The following is a 23,329-nucleotide window of genomic DNA, read 5'->3' as shown; positions in this document are numbered from 1 at the left end:
AATTGCTAAAAGATACATGCTTTCACTCTATAGCTATATATTAATTAGTAACTGGTATTAGTAACTATATCTTATTTAGTAACTGATACTATTATTTAAGAAATTCATGGAGGAAGAGATGGTGGCAAAGGGATGAGTCACAGAGATCTAAAGACCAAACTCCATGATATATTTGTTTTTGAGCTGGCTCTAGGTTCATTGCTTTAAAGGAAGTCATTACTTTAAAAGCCACAGAAGCTGATTTTGCTGATGAGGGGTAGAATAGGGGGCTCCTGCTCCCCTCAGACTTTTCCCTATTCCTATGGAATTGCCAGTGAGAAGTTATTTGCATAATTTTGGAGCTGCGAGTAGGTTAGTTCCAGCACTCAACTTCTCTAGAGTTTGGTTGGGCCCAAGTGATTGGTTGGGCCCACTCATTTCCTGATCCTTGCTAAGATGTGAATGGAAGGAAGGAATGCCATTTTCTGGGAAAACAAGACAATAAAAGAAAAACAAAATGCCTGTTGCTGAGGGTAAGCACTTGAATATGAAAAACTCTATTGATTTTTCTCCTCATAATGCCTAATTTAAATTACCACGCTATAAAATTATGGTAACGAATCAAAACAGAGATTGTATATATTTTTGACTCAGGGGTTTCAAAATATCCTGATATATTCAAAGAATACCAACATATATGTTTGGTGAGATATTAGAGAATCAGTCCACTAACAACAGTGCTTTCTGCCAATTCCAGGAGTCTTCTGTTGACATTATATAGAAAAGCACTACTGTAATGGAATACAACCACAAGTTCCCATATACAACAAGAAACCTACACGGATCTTTTAAAAATGTGACCAAAATCTGAAAAATTATATCTCGCATCTTGCCAAGAAATATTAGATCTGGATCGTACTACTCTTAAATTTGCAAATGAAAGAAAAATATATTGTTTAACATATGATACTCAAGAAAATATCATTTGATAATATATCCCTTATTCAAATTTAGACTTGTTCTCAATTCAACATTATTATATCCCATAAGAATCACACGGTAATGACAACAAATAGAAGCACAATTCAGTTTGCTTAAGTCCTGCTGAGGATGTGGTGAGGTTCAGTTTATATGATCTAAGGGAGGCCTCTAGATTTAGTCCTCTCTCAGGACAAAGATAAACGCTGCTACCCAAATGTTCATGACAGGTATCGTAAATTAACGGGAGGGGGAGATGCTAAGCACGCACCAGAATTTAGATTGAAAGCATAAGGAAACTGTATACTTAACAGAAATGTATTACTGTGAAAGAAAAGAACAACAAAAAAGGAATAAAGAGGAACTATAAAAATGTTTCTTCCTTAATACAATCATGTGATGATATCCTTTTCCTTCATACATAGAATTTATAATTGAGTTTTCACATGTCAATTTATGAAGAAGTTTGAATGAAAATCAGCTACATGAGTGTAATTTTCTTTTAAAAATTAAATCATTTGTAGTTTAAAATTCTGATTAAATGCCCACTGTTTTAAAAATTAGATGAAAAGCAAAGCCTGTTGTGTTACATTGGCAATGGGATGGTCTGATAACGAACTCTAATTTTCAAACAATCTTTTAAGCCAGGAAGAATCATCACTAATGAAAGCACTGAGGCATATGAACTGTCATATTTTGTTCTGTTACTAAATAAAATGCATATTTCTTCAGGGAAGGATACATTATGTATATATTGTTATTGTAGTATATTAACCATTATAATATTATCTTAACTGTGATTATAATGCACATTACTGATGCACTAAAATTTCTTTCCCCTTGTTACTTTACATTGCACAATCTGTGGGAGTGCAGTGAAATAATGCTGTTTATTCAATCCTTAACACCAGTGAAATGTGCTGGTCTTAAGTCTCAGTGAAAAAGACATGCTATAAATGAAGTGTGTATGTACACACACATTTTCTTTTATAAAATAACTGAGATTAAATTAGGTGTCTACATAGTTTAAAGCCAGTCCGGATGCTTGTTTTGCACTAGTGCCTTTCTAATGCTGAGTATTCTCTTTGTTACCAAATTTCTGACACACACGTACAAAAAAAGACTGCTCGGCATTTATTCAGAAAGGATGTTCTTAATGTTTACTGTGATAGTGTTATTATCCCTGCACCCATCTGTCCACTGCCTTGTACTACAACAGTGTCCCGTGGAGATGTTAGTCATACCTGCAAAGCTGTGTAATTTAACACAGTAAAACTAAAGGACCCTTAGCAGGAGAGCTGGCGTATGCACTGCTATCCTGTCATTCTAGCAGCAGGGAATCATAGCAGTTTCTAGAAGACCCTCCTCACTTTCACATAAATTAATGCAATAAAACAGAAATTATTTTACCCAGAAGCATATTCCGGGCTTCCAAAGTTTTTTTTTTTTAACTATTCCTTTGACCATATTTTAAACAAATTTTACCAGCAGTTTTTAAAACCAGATAAAAATAAGAAGTTGCCTAAAGGAGGATTTTTTTGGGTAATTCCACTAAAATCAAGAGGAAAATACTAGCATAAGATGTTTGTAAGCTACACACCTCAAGTATGAAGAACAATTTAACAATGATCTAGGCTCACTTAGGAAAACAATGGCAAGATCAAGGCAATGTACCTATATTAGCATGCCCACTTATTAGGTCTTTTAAAAGCATTGAAAATATTGCTAAGAAGAGTCTGGCCCACCATAAATAAACTTATTTAACCTGTTGAGTTTATATGTGCAGTAGAAGCTTCATTTTCGCATGTAGCTTTAATTATGTGCATATTTTATAACAGATATATGTTTGAAAGCTGAACCTAGGAGATTAAATAAAATAGAAACAATGTCAAAAACTGAAAAGAATTGTATGGGACAGAAATGTAACAAAACAAGACATGTTTTTAGAAACTAGTTAGTAGCCATTTCCCAGTGCTCTTTTGCACATATACAATTTTCATTAATTTAACATTAATACAATTGTTTTGTTGTATTCAAAAATTTATTATACCTAAAAAGCTTTTGTAGAAAGATAGAATTCCATTTAAGAAGATACATGACCCTGTGTCTGAAATTCATTCCAGTCAGAGTATAATTCAGCAAGCTGATGACAACGCTGGCTCCAAAAGAAAGGAGGAGACCAGATTGGACAAGAATGAGCTAACAGATTGTGCAGCCCAATTCTGTCCCTTTGAGTGTGATATATTGTTTCAAGATGCTAAAACCTCATACTTTCTCAAAGCATATCTGCTGCACTGGTTTTCCCATTTTCGCAGAATCCTCATTATTAGTACTCTGTACCCTTTTTCAAAGCACATCAGACTCAGACCATATGCCACTGCATAACGCTCAGTGATTGTCTGAAATGCCCAGTGAAGAAAGATGTGCTGAACAAAAGAATCACAAAAGTTATGAAGCCTTAAAACAAAATATAATTACGTAGCTCACATCTGGTACAGATGTTAAGTGAAGTTAAAATGCTGCTGTGTTAAGGTGGAAATGGCTTTTTTAATAACAAAAAACAACATTACAGACGGAAGCTGTACTGCAAATCCTGACAAAGAACCTTTCTCCCAATCCAGTCCCCACATAATGAATTGGCATGGTTCTTTGTATGCCTCATTCAAAGCTTTTAGAGTGAGTGTTGAACTTAATGGAAGACTTGGATTCAAAGACTGCTTACGTGAGAAGCTCACTGGGTGACCCAGGACCAGTTGCTGTTTCTCAGTCTAACCTCACATGGTTCTTATGAGGATAAATGGGGGAGAAAGCTATGTTAAAGATTTTTGGAAGAAGGGTATGATAAATAAAGCAGTAATATGTTAACAGGTAAGTATAACAAATGAAACTAATAAAGCAGGCAGAAAATGTATACGTTTAAAATGAAAGTACATTTATTCCATTACCTGAAAAGAACAAAATAAAGAAAATATGGCAACAATACACTGAAGAACTATAACAGAAGGAATGAAAGGATGACAGATTCTTTCAAAGAATCTTATGAAGAAGAACCTAAGGTTTTAGGAAGTAAATCAAAGCTCCACTGACAGCAACTGGGATAAGGAGACTTAGAAGGGCAACCATGAAGGAACAAGAAAAGATTCTTAAGAGTAAGGACGTGTCAGAATCACAAGACCTTTACTGGCATATAAAGGATGTGTCACTGGGAATCATGATCAAGATAATTCATATCATAGTATGTTGCCATGACTTTCCAGAGTGACTTTGGGGGGAGCACAAGGGACTAAGCAGCAATAGGTATATAATAGCAAAATTATACTTGCTAATAGATTATTGGGACCATGACACCTTTGTTACAATGACTTGCCAATAAGGATGCAGAAAATTTGTCACAAATCTTTCAAACAGAGAAAAGGGGAATGTGATTGTTGTTTTACAAAGGGGGGAGGGGGGGAGGAGAACCAAAATTTATTTATTCATTTCACTTCTATTCCATCTTTATCCCCAGTGGGGATCCAAAGTGGCTTATATCATTCTCCTTTCCTCCATTTTATCCTCATAAACATCCTGTGAGGCAGGTTAGGCTGAGAAAGTGTGACTGGCTCAAGATCACCCTGCAAGCTTCCAGGGAAGCGCACCTAGCCACAACCAGGGCCTACCTGGTGGAAAGAGCTCCTGGGTGAGCTGTGGGCCCTGCGGGATCTTTCAGCATTCCGCAGGGACTGTAAGACGGAGCTCTTCCGCCAGGTCTATGGTTGAGGCCGGGGTTGGCGAAGTAGATCGACGCACCCCCGGGTTTGAGTAGTACAGGGGTAGTCAAACTGCGGCCCTCCAGATGTCCATGGACTACAATCCCAGGAGCCCCTGCCAGCGAATGCTGGCAGGGGCTCCTGGGGATTGTAATCCATGGACATCTGGAGGGCCGCAGTTTGACTACCCCTGGAGTAGTACATCATTAGACCTCCTTCTCCGTCCCACTAGTAGTGGGGGTTGGGAATGGGTTTCCCGTCATGTTGGTTTTTTGTTTTAAATGGGTGTTTTAATGGGGATTTCATAGGATGCTGTAACCCGCCACGAGCCGGTCAGGGAGTGGCGGGGAATAAATCAAATAATAATAATAATAATAATAATAATAATAATAATAATAATAATAATGGTACAAGTAGCGATTTATTTCATTTATATATATTGCCCTACACAGCAAGCTGGCTCAGGGCTGTGTACATCACATGACAACATCAACAATAATTAGGTACCACTGCCTCATTTAGCTCCTCCAGGAATTCTCAAAATAGATATGCTTAAAATCTAATACAGCATCTGGTGTTAAGAACAAAGTAGCAGCAGCATCAGTCTAAATTTGCCTTCTGATCTTCCAGGGCTACAGCATGGTTTGGGGGCCTCTTTTTGACAGGAAGGGCTCAGTAGATGGGTCTTCTACATACCAGTCTGACACTCTTAACCACTACACTGCCCTGGCTCTTGAAAAAAAGAATATGGCAGTGCAACCTTAGGCAGTTGCACTCTTTGAAGTCCATCGATTTCAGTGGGCCTAGAACATTTGTTTAGAATTTCACTCTAAGTTATTAAACAGCATCTCCTTATGACTGTTTTGCTGCACTTACTTTTAATAGGTGTGAACTGTAAAGCTAAATTTTATTGCTCAAAATGGGGATATTATCAGTATGTGCAACTGTTAATACAGCAAGCCATAACCTTAGATAGCAAGGCAATATTACTATTATAATTTTACGCCATCCTTCTTCAAGGATTTTGGGATACTCTACATGATTCTCCAACACTCCATTTTATTCACAACCCTGTGATGCAGATTAGGCTGAGAAAGAATGATTATTCATGGCTGAAGGGGATTTGAACCTGGGTATACTGTGATCACTTAAACCACACTGGCTGTTTTCCTGATTTGGCTGATCATGTACATGAAGAAGAAGAAGCGCAGATTCAAACCCAGCTCGCCAGATTAGAAGTCCGCACTCCTAACTACTACACCATATCTACTTATGGGGAAAAGGTAAGGAAATGGATCAGCTAGCATTTAATAAAGGTAAAGGTATCCCCTGTGCAAGCACCGGGTCATGTCTGACCTTTGGGGTGATGCCCTTTAGCGTTTTCATGTCAGACTCAATATGGGGTGGTTTGCCAGTGCCTTCCCCAGTCATTACCATTTACCCTCCAAGCAAGCTGGGTACTGATTTTACCGACCTCGGAAGGATGGAAGGCTGAGTCAGCCAGCTGCTGGGATTGAACTCCCAGCCTCATGTGCAGAGCTTCAGACTGCATGTCTGCTGCCTTAACACTCTGCGCCACAAGAGACTCTAGCATCTAATACCATGCAGTAATGAGAAAATATGTATGCAGAGGATATTAATATGAAATTGTAAAAATGAAATAAATTACAATAATGAACTGCTTCTTTAACCGAATCTTTACCCAATAAATTTCTTCAATAATGTCTGTTACCATCTGTGGACTTGAGAAAATTTAAATAAGAAAAGATGGATAGCATTCAGTCTACTTTATCTAATATAGGTGGACTTTCTCAAAAAATTGATAAGAACTAAATGTAATATTATTGCAATTACATTTAAAAACAACTTGACAATTCCAAGAAAGGAGAAAAACAAATTCAGTAAATAGGAAGTCAAGGAAGCTTACAGTTATAAAGTTTAAGGCCTGGGAACATGGAAATAAAAGGAGGGCGGTGAGCAGTGTTTTGGGTCCTTATATGTAGGACTTGTTTGGCTAAATCTGATGATATAGGTAGGGGTCTCCTCTGAGATCCAGACTTGGGAAGGGATTTTTAAAACTAACTCCTTCCTTCCTTCCTTCCTTCCTTCCTTCCTTCCTTCCTTCCTTCCTTCCTTTAGAGTTTATTTATTTTTAAAAGAAGGGCATACTGCCACATGCAGCGCCTCATTTGGATGTGTCTGGAGTCTTGGAAGCTTGACTACCCTATGTTCTCCTACAAATGGACTTTGAGCTTGGTTGGAGGTTCTAGGAGGGGAACGCAGCTATCGTATACCCTTGACCGAAGAACGGTACACTCCTATCTGGGATGGTCGTTCTCTTCCACTGAGCGCGCAGCTTCGGGAGGGATGCACATGGAGCGGTGAGGAAGGTAGGGGACACCCGCCTAGCCAGCCAGATCAGCCGAATCAACCCTGGCGATCAGTGGGGTGACAGATGTCGCAGCCAAATCGCACTCACATCCTATAGTTGCATTTATTGACCACCATTCCTGGACCCTGGCGGCTCATGGCAGTTTACAGAAAATTTTATAGTCACATAAAAATACAATTACAAAGTTATACAACCCAACATGATTGCTTTTACTAGGGGGTAGGACATTACGGATATGAGATTCAAGTTTGCATGTTTTTTCAGATTCTGACATTCAGGACCACTATGTTCAATGGGGATTGTATATGAAGGTCTGTTTATAAAGATAAATGGCATCAAAATTGTACAGACAATCCTTCCTCTAATCCAGTGGTTCTCAACCTTCCTAATGCCATGATCCTTTAATACAATTCCTCATGTTGTGGTGAACCCCAACCATAACATTATGCAAGTGTTCTTTCACAGAAATTAAACTGAAACTGGCCAATGGCGTGAAGATCCATGGTTTATGTTTGTAGATAAATTGTTTTTTCCCAAGTTTTCTCAGTTCAGTTCTGCCTCTTGTTCCACCATGCTGATCTCGCTCTTTTCCGCTGCTCCAGAAAGACAAATGCTCTATCTCGATCTACCCCACAAGGCTGTTGCGTGGATGGTGCTCCCTCCGCCAAGTTGCTTGGTCTGCTGTGACCCCTGTTAAAGGATTGTCTGACCCCTAAAGGGGTCCCGACCCCCAGGTTGAGAATCACTGTAGATTAGATTAAAGTCCTCCTAACTCTGCAGCAGATTGAACACAGGAGTTTGATTTTACAGACTCCCCAGATAGGTTATTTCCCACACACCTGCACTTCTACTGATTCCTAAAATAGCAATTAAGCATCAGCCTAACAGAAGAGATCTGACTAGGTGTGGCATTAAAACTGCATTTATTTCATTTCATAATGACTGACTAACAACATGAATATTTTTTACCTTTCCAGTGAAATTTACACATATTATTTTTCTTACTGTGGTCTGTTCCCTTTCCATCAGTCTGTCAGTATTCCTTATAGATGTATTTTAGAGAAATGGGAATAGTTGTTTTAAACCAAATGATACTGAAATTGGAGTGAGTGCTGCCTATTTACCAAAGAATGACCAAGTTTCTAGTGAATTGGTCCCACGGGTTGAATTATATGGGTCCCTGAACAAGGTGTCTCAGCTCTCAATTTTACCAGCGAAGAACTTGGAAAGAACAAAGAGTTCTGCCTCCACAAAGAAGAGAAGGAAAAGGAACTATGGCTCTCTGTGGCTCATCTTCAAAGATTATTGGCTAGAAGCGTTCTGGGCTCCTCTCTTGCAAAGATGCAATCAGGCAAAATGATGCTGAATAGGAAATCAGACGGAATCAAAGAAACATATACGTTCATACTGTAGCCAGCCATCAGTACACAAAGATGAAAGATGGATGGTTCTTGGAGAAGGGCTTCGTTATATCTTAAGAACCATGGATCTGTGTTTCCTTTCTGGAAAATCACACTAATGTCCTGATTTCTGTGTGTATCCTCAGCTTGGGAGTTTCAATATACACATCCCTAGCCATAGGTGAGAATACAAGTAATGGGCTTAGATCAGGTGGTGTCACACTGAATGGCAATATTAAGGGCCATTCCGCACAAGGACCAATGTTGCTAAATGTTTGCAGTATGCAGAAATGCTATATTTAATAGTGGAATTTTGTCATTCCGTACACCTTCAATTCTAGCAAAATATTGAAGTCCCAGTAGCGGTCTATTCATCCCCCACCAAAGCGTTATAAAATTCCAATTGTTGCTGGAGTTGGGCGGGAGCTTTGCAGTTTGTTTATGACGTCATGCGGAATGTTAAATTAATAGCATTTACAAAAGGTAAGACTTCAGCTACATTTACGTTGTGAGGAATGGCCCTAATAATACACCATAAAGTATGCATCTCGTATGTGTAGATAGTAACAATAAATCTTCAAAATGATAGGCTACTTAGCAGACTAAAAAGAAGGAAATTAACAATGAACTAACTATAAATTACTATCAATAAACAAAAACAAATAAATAAATAAATCCTAAATCTGGCATAGCACCAGTAATCCAGAGAAAATCTACTTGTAATTTATAATCATATCATGAGTCTTTTGTTAATGTAAACAGCATATTCAGATATTCTGAAAGCAGCCTTTTTCAATCTTTTGAGCCTCTGAAATAATTTTTCAGGGTTTGAGGAGCTCTGGAAGTAAAAAAGGGGGGAGAGATGACCTGGGAAACTATAGGCCAGTAATTCTGACCTCAGTTGCATGTCAGATAATTGATTGGTGTAGTGTTTAGAGGTGTGGATTTCTAATCTGGTGAGCTGGGTTTGATTCCTTGCTCCTCCTCCACATGCAACCAGCTGGGTGACCTTGGGCTCGCCACAGCACTGATAAAGCTGTTCTGACCGAACTGTAATATCAGGGCTCTCTCAGCCTCACCTACCTCACAGGGAACGATTATGCACAGGGCTAGAAATCCGGGATGGCAGTAGCAGGGCAGCCCTAATTATGCAGCCTGCTACTGCCATCCCAGCCCTGGCCCGATGCAGCGCCCCGGAAGACCTGTGACACGGGAATGTGGAATCTTCCGCGTTCCCTTGGATGCTGCAGGTGCCAGCAGAGGCTGGGTTGGGCCTTTTGGCCTGGCCCTTCCCTCAACCTATGGTATCCCTAGAGGGACACTGCATGCCCCTGTCAGCTCCACGGGGATGCGGAGCCAACAGGGGAGTCCCCCCCACCCCCACCTTGGTGGGAGAGCGGCATGCTGCTCCCCACCATTGTGTGGTGGGGGCCCCATTCCCCTCACACCTCCTCGCCGCTGCTGCCTTCAGGCACTGAGTCGGGCTTTCCAGCCCTGGCGTTGTGCACGTGCGTACGTGCCCTCGCGCTACGCCGGGGCACCCCGCATACTCCAGGGAATTCCTCCCATGTGGCTGTCATAGTCCCACTGTAAATCAATGTTCTGTGTTCAGTTCTGGAGGGCTCTGGAACCCTCACTTCAAAAAGGACGTGGACAAAATTGAGAAGGTTGTTGAAGAGAGCGACAAGGATGATCTGGGTTGAATGATTTTGCTTTCCACTGACTGACTGTGGGATGCAATCCATATTTGTTGTATATAACATGAGCATATACACCCAATACCTAGCTACTTATTAGCCAGTGTCTAAGTCCTGGAGCAGCAGCAAGTGCACACTAAAAATGTGGCATTCAGCAAGTTTTGTCAGGATGTGATGAGATAAGGGGAGTTACAAATCCCTCTCTCTCTCTCTCTCTAGATATAGATAGATAGATAGATAGATAGATAGATAGATAGATAGATAGATAGATAGATAGATAGATAGATAGATAGATAGATAGATAGATAGATAAGGGGAGTTATATATATATATATATAAATAAAATGCTGTAGACTTGGACCTAGAATGCACGTCATCACATGCAAATATGTGCAGATAGCAAGAAAATACATCTTTCTGAACATCATTACCTTCCTTAGTTTTCAAATCAGTCCAAATAAAACTGGCTCCACATGAAGCAAATATGCCTATACTGTTTTTCTCATTTGAGTGTCTATTATGAAGCTACCAAGTCTTAGAATTATGTTTTTTAAGACTCATCTCTAATACCATTATATGTTAATAATTCATCTAATTAACCCAATTCATAATACAAAAGGTATGAACTTACTTCTCTTTCATCCATATTCAGCCATTGTTTTGGATCATCTTCAGTAGCCAGAAAAGCAATCAACTCCAAAGCAGTGAGTCTAGTTTGACGTCTGGATGATACAAAGATAAGAACAGGCTTGGCTGGAGAATGGCTCCTAATAGCTGTTGAAAAGAAAAAAAATCTATAAACCAGAACTACCCTGTGTATCCTCCTTGTGTCAGCATTGGAATTACTTGAATGAAAAGTGTTGATGGTGCAGTTTTAATATCCAATTTCTCTTTGACATAAGGGAATTTTCACAAGTGAGCTTTTGCAGCAAAATATAGGTATAACAATGGGCTGAGGGGTTTCTGTTGTCAAGCCAAGCATGCTTTTGTGCTATGCTTTTTTTTAAAAAGTTTTTCTTGCTGAGTATGAAAAATTTCAGCTTGCAGCAAAATTTTATGAGGTAAGAATGGACTTTATAAAGTGAACTGTTGACATATTAATGACCACATTCTATCAAAGAAGTGAGGAAAAGAATGTCTGCAAATCATATTTCTTTATCAATCTAACCATAGTAACAGTATTAACACAATCAGACTACTGTTTAAATGGACAGTCTTAGTATTTACTTACTTCTAACATAATGTCAATGCTTTATGAATGTTTTGTATATTAATGCCTTGACAATTTCAATATATTTGAGTAATTTTACTAAATTTTAGCAATTTTATTATAAACCATCACAATACACATTGTAAATGGGAGACATGTATAGGACAGATGAGTGCTAATACTGTCCAAGCCTGGTTGTAGACTAACAAATTTATTTAGGCATAAGCTTTCGTGAGCTGGAGCCCAGTTCCTCTGTTAGTTAATACTGCATCTTCTTCATACAGATATCAATATATCTATTTCCTAACGGAAACCTGACAGCTAATGAATTTTTGTTGCTTCAGGAACAGGTGTGGCAGAACAGTTCTGGACAGATTTATTGTTCATTAGTGTTTTTCTACAATGCTTCTCTTTGAGGTGTAAATAATCTGAACTGCCAAGATTGGTCTCTAGTTTCCAATCAATACTTTGCTTCTGTCATAAGGCTAATTAGATCAGCTAAAAAGTCACCTCACAACTGTCGTCTTACAATCAACAGCAGTTCATATCACAAAATTTATTTGGGGATTTCTTTTTAATTGATATAATAAATATTCCTTATGGAATCCACATAGAACATGTTTCTGTAAAATATGAGGGTGGTTCCTAAATCTATCCTTTTAGCCAGTTTAAGAATAAAAAATTGAAAACAGAGACATACTGAAAATTCTGAAGTTTATGGTTATTGTCTTGAAATCAGAATTATATAAGCCTAGCTTGACATGCAACTTATGTTTACAGTTTTTTAAAACTTCCAAGAGGAAGAAATCCCTTTCTGAATTAATACCAAGAAAAATTTTATAGGTTTGTAAATCTTAAAATATTAACATGAAAGCAGTTTCATAGTGTCAAATATGAACAGCAATTTAAATTATTCTATTTGAAATATGTTTGGGTTCCATTGACATGTCTTATGTTAGCAGCCTAATGCACAAGGTCATGTTGTTAAAAGACATTCATCTTAAAACCACCCAAGAAAGCACACAATAACGTATGATATAAATCTGTCTTATGCAGATAAAAAAAGAAAAGAAAATCAAATATATCGACATACCTTGAAATGCTGGCTTGTTCATACTGGCCATCCGAGGACAATAATGCTGGCCAGGGAAGCCTTGAATGTGTACTTCCAGTGGAACCGGACGCACTGATGGCCTGAAATTGAACAGTCCTACCTAAAGAGGAAATACAAATAATTGGTTGTTCATGTATTAGGTTGTTTTTGTTCAAATAGCCCTGGATTGCTATTTTGAAAACAAACAAATGTTTTAAGTTCTCTACTGGCCTGATTGATATTTAGCCAATCCGCAAGGTCTCTGGCATTAGCTAACGCAGTGGACAGACCTACAACTCTGACAGCCTTTTCTGTGTGTGATGAAATGAAGTTAGTGCGAGACACAATCACTTCTAGCACAGGGCCTCTTTCATCTCCTAGAAAAGAAGGAGAAAGGAACACAACATCAATATTTTTAAAGTCTAGCGAGCAATGCCAGAGCACACCTCAATTCCAGCAATAATAACAATGAGGACGATGCTCACCTAGCAGATGAATCTCATCTATGATGAGAATGGAAACTTTCTGAACATAGCTTCTATTCTGCCAGCTTCTGCTGACCCCATCCCATTTCTCTGGAGTAGTCACAATAAGGTCTGCTTGGGCAATTGATCTCATATCAGGAGTCACATCCCCTGTCAATTCCACAACCCTGTAAAGTGAGTCAAGTGGTCATTGTGAAGCAATATGGCACAAATTTCTATTTATTTTGGAATAGACTGTAGATCTAGAACAACAACAAAAATATGATAAATAAAACAATCCTGTCTGAATACACATGGTGAATGTAAGGTCCAGGACATGGCTCAACCTTCTATTCATGTCCTTCACAGAAAAAGCTAAGCAATATATGACAACTACATCAGTTCCTTTTTGAGGAGTCAAAGGCAACACAGAGATCCCATTGAGCAGAAAACACTCATATTAAGATCTTGCCAGTCATAGCCTCTTAACAAATAAGATCTCAGCCAATTTTCTACTCAGCTAGGCAAAGGTTCATCTAAAATATGTACTACTATTAACATAATTTTGTACATTTTTTGTCCAATCTGCACAACTATTTCATAAATACATTATTTCTTAGTTAAAGTTAGAGATGCTACAGGTACTGTTAAATCTGTGCGTGACTTTTCTTAACAGGCACAAATGTTACCATGCAATCTTATGCAGTTATGCAAGGCTAAGCCCACTAAAATCAAGGAGCTTAGACTGGGAAAATTCCACATAGGATGTATTATGAAGAATGTAGTCAACATTTACTTGCCATTCCAGATTAATTCTGCTACAGGTTTCCTTGCTGCCAACAATCCTTTGCAAGTACAAGAACTTGCCATAAGCTTTTACCTGCATGATAACTATTATTGGGCTTTAAAGGAAAGTTTCTTATTTTTTATCCAACTTGATTGAAATGAGAGAACACTTACTTCTTGCCAAGCTTTTCCTCAATTCTAATTTTCCAATCCTCAATTCTCTCCCGCACTAGTGCCTTCAGAGGAGCAATATACACTGCCTGCAATTCACAGGTCAACAGAAGCATTAAAAATAATAATAAAATAATTGATGCATAATAGCCTTTTGTAGGTTCTTTTATAGAGTTAGCTCAAAGCTGACAGTTATGGGGTACTTTTAAATATTTTGTTTAGTCACTTGCAGAAGGTTTCCAATTGTGGTTAAATGGTTTTACAGTCCATTTTTTTAAAGTCTTTGAACCAATCACAGATGTTTGTGCATGTACTGAATACTAACATCATTAGGCATGTAAAAAGTGTAAAAAAAAACTAGACAAAAGGAAAATGAATATTTGTTATTTCAATATCTTTGTACAATAGCAACCTACTATCTAGAAGATAGCAATGCCAGAACTATATACAAATCTGCTGGATATCACTGATGGAATGCCACTGACAATGAAAATCTGTCCAATAAAGGATATGGCAACATTTGATTATGTATTTAAAATATGTATACCTTATAGTTCAAACAGCTGTTCCTCTGTCTTTTAAAAAAATTAGGTAGTGACTGGGAGGGGGGAGGTGACTAGCTCCACCATCAAAACTGCTACAGTCACAACCATACTGGCTCTTTTCTCCTAAAATCAGGGTTTCCTAAAATCAGAGGACAAAGATGTCCTCAGGGTCTCATCTCACACTGCCCTAAGTGAAGCCCAACAGCATAAGAAAACAAATCAAGTGTGACTAGAACCCTTTGAACTTTACCCTGTAGCAAACCTGGTTGAGGCCAAAGCAAAGCCTAACTGTATAACCTGGTTTATGGCAATCTGAGACAGTATCTCCTTCCTGCTCTGCTGCAATTGCTGGCATGACTTGCATTCTCTAACATACTGCTGGAACAAGGCATTCTAGGGATTTGCTATACTTTGTCAATGGCTTGCCCTGGAGAAAAGACCTGGCTGTAAGCAGCTACATTATTTTTCTTGCCTTGCAGTGAGTGAATATGAGAACAAGTCTAGACATGTGGGGAGACAGGAGATTTGAAAAATAAAAATATAGCCATTTTCTTCAGCAAGATTAGGGAGTCCTTTCTCATAAATAAATTGACATAGCTTAGACTTATTGGTTGACTTACAGATTAAACACAGAGAATGCCCTCCAAAAGTAAGGGAAACAGTGTAACACGTATAAAAATTAAACACTGCCAGTTTTGCTAAGTACAAAGCCTACATCTGATTGGGTCGGCTTCCCCTATCCAATGCCTATGAATATGAAAGAATGTCCCCCAGTAAATTACTTTATTAGAAGGAATGATGGGCTAATATTTTAATAGATGCTCATATTTGGTTGCAGTCAAACCTTTTCAGTGTTAGTAGGAAAAGTACAACTTTGAAATCATCATTAGATTATGTTGAGGATGTAGATATGACTATCTGCAACAAATTTTCTTAGCACCACACAAGTATAATATTTATATACACCTGTGATGTCAATCAAGCAAAACATGGTGAAGAACCATTTAAATGTCTACAGCAAAAACATTGCTGTCCACTCTTCTGGCTAGTTCAGGACTAGTGGAAAAAAGCAGAGAAAGGGATCATGCCTCAGAATAATAAATTTACAAACCTTAGACATGGGATAGTTGTTGAAAACTCTAAAGATGGCTAACTCTGCTGCAACTGTCTTCCCAGAGCCAGTGGGAGCACCAAGGAGAACATTGCAATCTGTGTGGTACAGTGTATGGAATATCTGGGTCTGAACGGGGTTAAAATGAGAAAATTTGTACAGAGCTTCATACTCGGGTTTTCCCAAAGCTGTGATGGGTAAAGGCTGGAGATCCAGTAGTTCTGAAAATTGAGTAATAATTAGAAACATATGTTTAAATATGCAGTCAGGTACAATAGGTATTTCTTACAGTTAAAATCGGAACCCATAGCTAAAATATTGTTATTAATACCATACATGAACTCATCTAAAAGAGAACATGAGCTCAAATGAAAACTAAACAAAGCTGGTTTTATAGGTCTATGTTGTAAACCAGCACAGCTAAACCCACTAAGGCCCATTATGCATGGCCGCCGAAACGGCGATTTCGGGTCACATGGAAAACGCGGAGGGGGAAGACGCGACGCACACCGGTTATGCACGGGGCGGGGCGTGACGGCGGCAAAACCCAGAGTAACCGATTATGCATGCGGCGATCCGGGCGCCGCTTCTGGTTGCGCCCCGGTCAACCGGAAGCTGCGTTTTCTTCCGCGTTTCGCGAACGCGGCTTTTTTGGCTGCATGCACCGAAGCTGCGGCCAGTTGCAGCCGGCACCGTGCGTTATCGGTGATTTTAGTCGCCGCCATTCCACCCCGAATGTGCATTAAAACCCCCGTGCATAATGGGTCTAAAAGCTGTTCTGATGTCTTATATTTACATATAGGTGGGTAGCCATATTGGTCTGAAGCAACAGAACAAAATTCAAGGTCCCAGTGGCAACTTTAAGACCAACCAAGTTTTATTTAAGGTACTAGCAAGAAAGCCCATTGCAAACAGGAATGAAATGGACGCTAGGACCCAGGGGACACCGGGAGGTGCAATCTCTCTCTCTGTGTCTCTCTCTCCCTCACGTTGCGTGTCTCTCGGTGTGCCTCGCAGCAGAAGGCATAGTAGGTAATCAGGGCTGGTTTGTAGGAGGAAAGGAGGGCTGGTATGCAGTTTGGGGCAGCTCTCTCTGTTTATGCACTGGAGGTTTCATGCCATGCTGCAGGCTAGAGTTTTAGTGGTGGCAGGTTGGCCTCCTCTTCCTGCATGCACATGGGGGAGCATTTGGCCCAGTGTGCCTCATCCACCCATGATTTGTGCTCCTGCATGGGAGTTGAGGCAGTGAAGTCATAGAATCATAGAGTTGGAAGGGGCCATACAGGCCATCTAGTCCAACCCCCTACTCAACGCAGATCAGCCCAAAGCATCCTAAGACAAAGTCCCCAGTGCATAAACTGTCTCTGTCTGTCTCTCTCTCCATCCGTCGCAGCAGGGGCAGCTCTCCCTGTGTCTCTGTCTGCCTCCCTCACAGCAGAAGTGATAGGAGGGAATGAAGGCTCATGTTGGGCCTGGCAGGGCTCTGTGTGTCTCTGGCGCCTCTGAGAGGAATGTGGCTAGCCTCCAGGGAGGGAGGGCGGGAGCTGTAGCGTCAGGGCCAACACGGACAGCCAACTATTCCAACTCAGACAGCCGGACACATCCCACCCCCCAGGCTGTTTCACAAATATATAGAGGAACCATGGATAAGGATAAGCTTTCATGTGCATGCACACTTCTTCAGATACAATGAAATGGAAGGTATCAATCCAATCATATAGGTAGAGGGTGAGCAGAAATTCTTACAACATCATGAAGATTATTACTCTCAGCACCCCACAATTAAGAAGAGTTTACGCCTCAATCTCCAACTTTGATATATTTATTTACTATGTTTTCCGAACAAATGTTATTAAATCCGAACAAATGGTGACCATATAAACTAAGCTTCTTATTACTATTTGGTCCTTAGCATCTGCTTAGCATCATCATTATGCTGTAGGAACCTGCATGAATAGACTAGTAACTACCACTACACTGTATCTGAAGAAGCATGCATGCTCATGAAAGCATATGCCTTAAATAAAACTTGGTTGGTCTTAAAGATGCCACTGAACTTGAATTTTTGTTCTGAAATTTGCACAAATAGACCTTTATACAAAAGGCCGTTGTCTTTTCAAATCTACTGTAACGACATCTAAATTTACCATACCGAAGCAAATATGCCCCATAATTTAGGAGGACAAACAAACTAACTCAGAGAACATCATGGCCTAAGACGAGGATTTTCAAAGGCTTGAAAAACAAGGACATGATTATTTAGTAATAATTATACTGAGGGAGAATGCTGCAAATACAACCAAAGGCCAGTCTCTGAACAGATTATGTTATTGACAACAACTTTTTTGTAGCATTTTTCTAACAGTGCTCTGCTCAGAACCCTTACAGGCATTTCAACTGAAGACACAAACAGCAAATGGGAGTCTCTACTCTTCCAACTGGGGATGCAAGAACAAAGTACTCCACACATGTAAGCAAGAGAGATTTGTCTTGTGCCCTGAACTAGGACTACTGCCACTGTTCCCATACCCACTGGACCTCCAACCATTTCTTCTCCCATCTAATGCTAACAGTAGGTATGCATGGTATAGAAAAGGTACTGGTTTGCAGATATGCTGGCAGGATAGCACTGCACTATTGGTATTGTGTCATGCTGGTGATACTGCCCCTTCAAATAGGGGAATGCAGGAAGCATAATCACAGCCCTGGATGACCACCTGGTATGTCACTCCCTTGCTTAAGCATGGGAGAGGAATGGTTTCGGGGCTACATGGACACTGGATCACTGCTGACATCTTATGAGCCATGCATTCTGTATAAAAGGGGGCAGAGGATGGATGATGTGCAAAGGCTGCTGGAATTAATATAAGTAGATTCCAGCAATAAATTTCCTAAGCAGGAGTGGAGGGCTGCATGGCAAATCTGATCAGAATTACTGACATATGGGGCAGTTAATCAGCATGCTTAGCATGTTGCCGGCCTAAAGATAAGACTGCCTTCATGCCAGTATTTGCCTTGCCATGATTTGAACCAGCTGCCTCTCATGAGGCCCTTGGCTGCTGTTGCCTAGTAAGCTGCTGATGGGTTGATAGAGCTGCTTTCTGTGATGGTGCACTTGTTTGTCCTCTTGTTGCTGTCTTTGTGCCTCCATTTCCCTCACATGTCAAGTTTTCCAGCTCTAAGACCTTCCTGTGCACAAATAGCCTTTGGAGTCCTATCAAGGCTGCTTCTACTGTACAGGCAACAAAGGGATGCAGGTTATGTGGCTAAAATGGCTCTCTGTGTGTATGCCAGTGGCGGGGGACACATGATTGAAGAGGAGATTCAAATATGCATCTGCAGAGCTCCATGGCATATATTCACTCTGGGGCTCCTATGAACTGGCACAATTTCCCTTTCAGTAGAGGGTGCTGTATTGTAAGCTAATGACTTGGGGCCTTTTCGCACAGGGATCTTTGTTGCAAATTGTTTGCAGAATGAAAAATCGCCATTTAAAATAGTGGAATTCGTCGTTATGCATACCTGCCTTTGTAGTGGAATCAGTTGCGTTTTTTAGCGTTTCCCACAGGCTTCCGGTCTCGGCAGAAATCGCTAGAAAGGAAGCGCTATTGCCAAGCTCGTCCCGCCCCTGGCCGTCAAGCAGCCAATGGGCAGCCGTTAGCATGCTCCCAAACAGCCCCTTTCCCTTTAAGAAAGGTTTTTTTTAAAAAAAAACGACCCATAGCAACGAATCTAGGTAGATTCGTTGCTACGGAGAGACCCATCCAGCTGCCTAATGTGAGCTGTCGTTTGATTGTATGATCGTTTGCACGCTGCCTCGAGTGATAAACCCCCCCCCCTCTCACGGTCCCGATTTTCGGCTGAATTTATTTGTAAAAAATAAAGGGACTTTATTTCAGCAAACGGGCTTTTCAGTGGTTTGTGCTTAGTGACTAAAGGTGAAGGACTGAAGCCAGGGAAGCCTCTAAACAGAAAGAGGCTCGCCGGTGCGTTTATCCCCGCTCGCTCGGAGAAAAAAAAATGGCGATCGCTTCGCCGGAAGTTTGGAGGAGAGAGCCAGGGGGAGGGACTTTGAAGAACCAGCAACAATGGTAACGCACAGGTCTTTAGCGCTACTGTTGCAGATTGGTTGCAGGAGTGTATCGCTATCCGGAGGGTGAATCCACTTTTCTGGATTCCCCTGAAAGCGCCACAACGAAGCGCTTTTTGCTGATTGGTTTCAGGATTGTTGCAGATTGTCTACGACGTCGTGGGTTATGGCAAATTAGTAGCGTTTCCAAATAGCAACCATTCTGCTACTTTGAAGCCGTGCGAAATGGCCCTTACAATCGTCCCTATGCCCACCCCCCGTCGGGGAAAACTATGAAATTTTATTTTTGTGCTGTATTCATCTTGAATTGTGGTTAATGGGGTTTTAGTTTTAAGGGGTATTTTACTAGGGGTTTTAAGTCTATTGTATATTGTTATTGTGTTGTGACCGCCCTGAGCCCCCGGGGAGGGGTAGGATATAAATCAAATAAATAAACAAACAAATATTTCCTTTGTTACTTTTCTCCTTCTAGGGTCACCAAGCTCCATACAAAGTCTGTAGATCTCCTGGAATCACAATGGTCCTCCCATCTAGATATCAGTTCCTCCTTAAGGTTGCCATTCCTGGAGAGTGGGAACCTTGGGAGGGAGAAGTGACCTCAACAGGGTACAATGCCACAGAGTCCACCTTCTAAAGTAGCCATTTTCTCCTGAGCTACTCAGGAATTTCAGATGTACGTATGTGTGAAGTGTCAAGTAATTTCTGACTCAAAGCAACCCTATGGATTAAGGACCTCCAAAATATTAACAGGCTTGTTCAGGTGGAGATCACTTGGGATTACAACTGCTCTTCATATAACAGAGATCCCTGGAGAAAATAATAATTATAACGATTTCTTAAGAATGGAGCCTAATAACTACTTCTTTAAAACAGATTGTAAACAAAGGAATAAAGATTATATCCTGGATTGTTGTTGTTGTGGCACTCTCATTTCTTTTAAAAACAAACACTGCTTTTCATGATCCACACAATCAAAAGAGAACCTGAATATGCAACATGCTCTCTAGTGCTGCTTCCTCTTCTGAAGCCACCTTGAACATCTGGCATTTCTTGTTCCATATATTGGAAAAGTCTTTGTTGTGAGAGTTCCCATCTTTTAAAAAACGTTGTCTTGTTTGGTTAATATTTTTCTGTGTTGAGATTTCTGCATGCCTAACTATGCTTTCAATTATTTTTTGATTTCTTGGATCTTGTGGGAATACAACTCTTGTTATTACTTTTTTTGTTTTCTTCTATTTCTTTATGCTGGTTATTTCATTTGTTCTCTCTATGTCTCAGGAATCTCATGTGAAAAACTAGTAATCAGTATAGCATCCAGGTCACCTTCTATATGGGAAATTTTCTTCAAAATGTTTGCAAAAAGACATAACAGGTTACTTGTGGTTCCAAACCTTACAGGATGAATTAACCTCCTAGCCAATCTTTGCAACCATATAAAAAGTGGTTCATGCTTGTGAAAATGTGAAAGAAAAACAGAATAAGTCAAGAATATATCTAACCAGTGAGATGTACAAAATTTTCTCCTAACCCCCATATTGGCTGAAGTAAAGATAAGATTTTGACTTTCTTTCCTTTTCTATAAAATTTGACTGCAAGCCATTAGACCGCAGTTCTATTAAAGGCCTGCTGGTGACAGTAAAATAAACCCTAAAGACCAACAATGGTGTATTCAAGATATAAGCCTACCTGCGCATGCACTTTGTCAGAAATCTGAATTTGACAAAGTGTGCAACACACAAAACATAAAGGTGCCACTGGATTCAAACTTTGTTCTCTTGCTTTAGACCAACACAGGTACCCACCTGAATCTGTAAAAGGATATGAGTAGGACCGAGTTGGTATTTCTGTGGTATTGTTGCTTACAACCTGGGCCAGCTAAGTACATATCTCATTCTCTGTGGTAAAAACAGGGCCTTGATGTATTATTTTACTACAGACATTGCACTGGCAAATAATTTATGAAGTCCCTGCAAAACTATGGGATACACTCTAAATAGGTGTTGTAACCACTGCTCTGAGTGTTTCCAGGAACTCCCTAAAAAGGTCAAACAACATGTATGAACAGGGAGAGGACTTTTACAAGCAATTACAGGAATGGCCTGGTTCAGTTCCTCACTCTAGCAATCTAGGAGAATCCCAACAAAAGATGCTTTCAAATCATTCATCAGCTGCCAAGCGATTGCTGGAAAGCCTTAGGCACTAGAAATTTTCAAGGGCACACCACTTTACCCTGCAGAGGTACTACAACTTTAATTCCTATCAATTAATGATTTGCCTATGACAAGGGCCCTGTCAAAGTCCATCTACAGATCGTCCAAATTTAGGACAAAGTAGACTTATGATCTGAAGAATGTGTAGGACATTAAATACACTGAAACAGTCTCACTGTTCTCACATCAAGTGACAAAGGTGAAAACTGCTCCAGATATGGATGCTGAAATTCTCTAGAGCACTGGGCTTTCCAACACCAAACCCAGGATCACCTCCATAAGTACAGCTGGGGTCCATTCCTGGAAGCCAGCGCCAGGTACATACACTCTATAAAGGCTGGCTGAAGCTTGACTGACATGACACATTTAACATGCGATTAAACAAAGAAAGATCCTTCCTTGTTAGTAGATTAATAGTAGATTGCATTGCTTAATATAGCTAAATAAATATATAAAATCTTGATCTGAGTTATATATTATAGACAGTCTTTACTTGCTCTGTCTTCTAGTGATATCTTGAATATATTCCAGTCTTCCAGACTGTTGATTAATGTCAATGTTAATCATAATCAGTGTAAAAATAAATGGTGATGATTTTGATGGTTAAAAAATTGACTGAGTAGAAATGGTATTATAATATTTCAATATAGGATCATTTCTCAGTAAAGTAAAATAAATGCAATTTTAAAATTAGTTTAAATCCTTATATATGATTTTTGTGTCAGCATAAATAATGATTAGATATATTGAAGTGAATTGTCTTAGGGGGGTATAACTGTTTAGGATAGCACTGACATTTGTATTACTCATATGATCCAAAACCTACTCCAGGAAGATGAATGGTTCCATTTGGAATTGTTTCTGGTTATAAAAAACAATGAACCATGATCAGATATACTGAACTTACAGCAGGAAATAAAATAAATGTAGGTGCTAAGGACAGAAATGTTAAATCTCCCAGGTCAAAGAAATCTGCATACATTGATAGAGAATTTAAATTAACAATGAAGATTTAAATAGAAAGAGTGCTATAAAGCTGTCCTGAATTGGTAAACTCTCAGTCATACAAAATACATTTCTAGTGTTATTCCAAAAAGAATAATAAACAGCCAATTGTTTATAATAAATGTGTGCTTTTTATAATGGCTATTAATTAACTATTTTGAAATAAGTTGTAGATTAAACACACTGTTCTGCAAACAGTCTGATTCCAGGCAGGTGTGGCTTTATGCAATTTGCTCTGCTATGAACTGAAATTGTAGAATGGTTTCAAGTGGATAAAAATTAAATATGAGTAGAACTTGAACAATCATTAAAATACAGCACTTCTAGCCCACATGTGGATAGAAAGGACATACCAACTTGGGACAAGGAAGAAGGAAAAAAACCTTATTTGTTTAGGAATATATTTAAAAGGCAATTAACCTCTTTGTGCTTTCTTTTAATGTCAATAT

General features: G+C 39.5%; 1 protein-coding gene across 2 annotated transcripts in view; it reads right to left on the bottom strand.

Moving 5' to 3' along the window:
- The window catches only part of ASCC3 (activating signal cointegrator 1 complex subunit 3), a 303,036-nt gene that overhangs the window by 80,025 nt on the left and 199,682 nt on the right, over positions 1–23,329 (bottom strand). The window contains exons 25-30 of one of the 2 annotated variants that reach the window (XM_077303437.1): positions 15,576–15,796; positions 13,923–14,008; positions 12,984–13,150; positions 12,730–12,875; positions 12,499–12,619; positions 10,827–10,969 (exon numbers count right to left, since the gene is read on the bottom strand). In XM_077303437.1, coding sequence (XP_077159552.1) covers positions 10,827–10,969; positions 12,499–12,619; positions 12,730–12,875; positions 12,984–13,150; positions 13,923–14,008; positions 15,576–15,796 — 884 coding nt within the window. The other variant, XM_077303430.1, reaches the window with a different exon arrangement.

Source organism: Paroedura picta, chromosome 1 (genome assembly GCF_049243985.1).
Source record: "Paroedura picta isolate Pp20150507F chromosome 1, Ppicta_v3.0, whole genome shotgun sequence".
NCBI lineage: Eukaryota > Metazoa > Chordata > Lepidosauria > Squamata > Gekkonidae > Paroedura > Paroedura picta.
The sequence above is the reverse complement of the archived record's forward strand: the minus strand, read 5'-3'. Positions and strand labels throughout refer to the sequence as shown.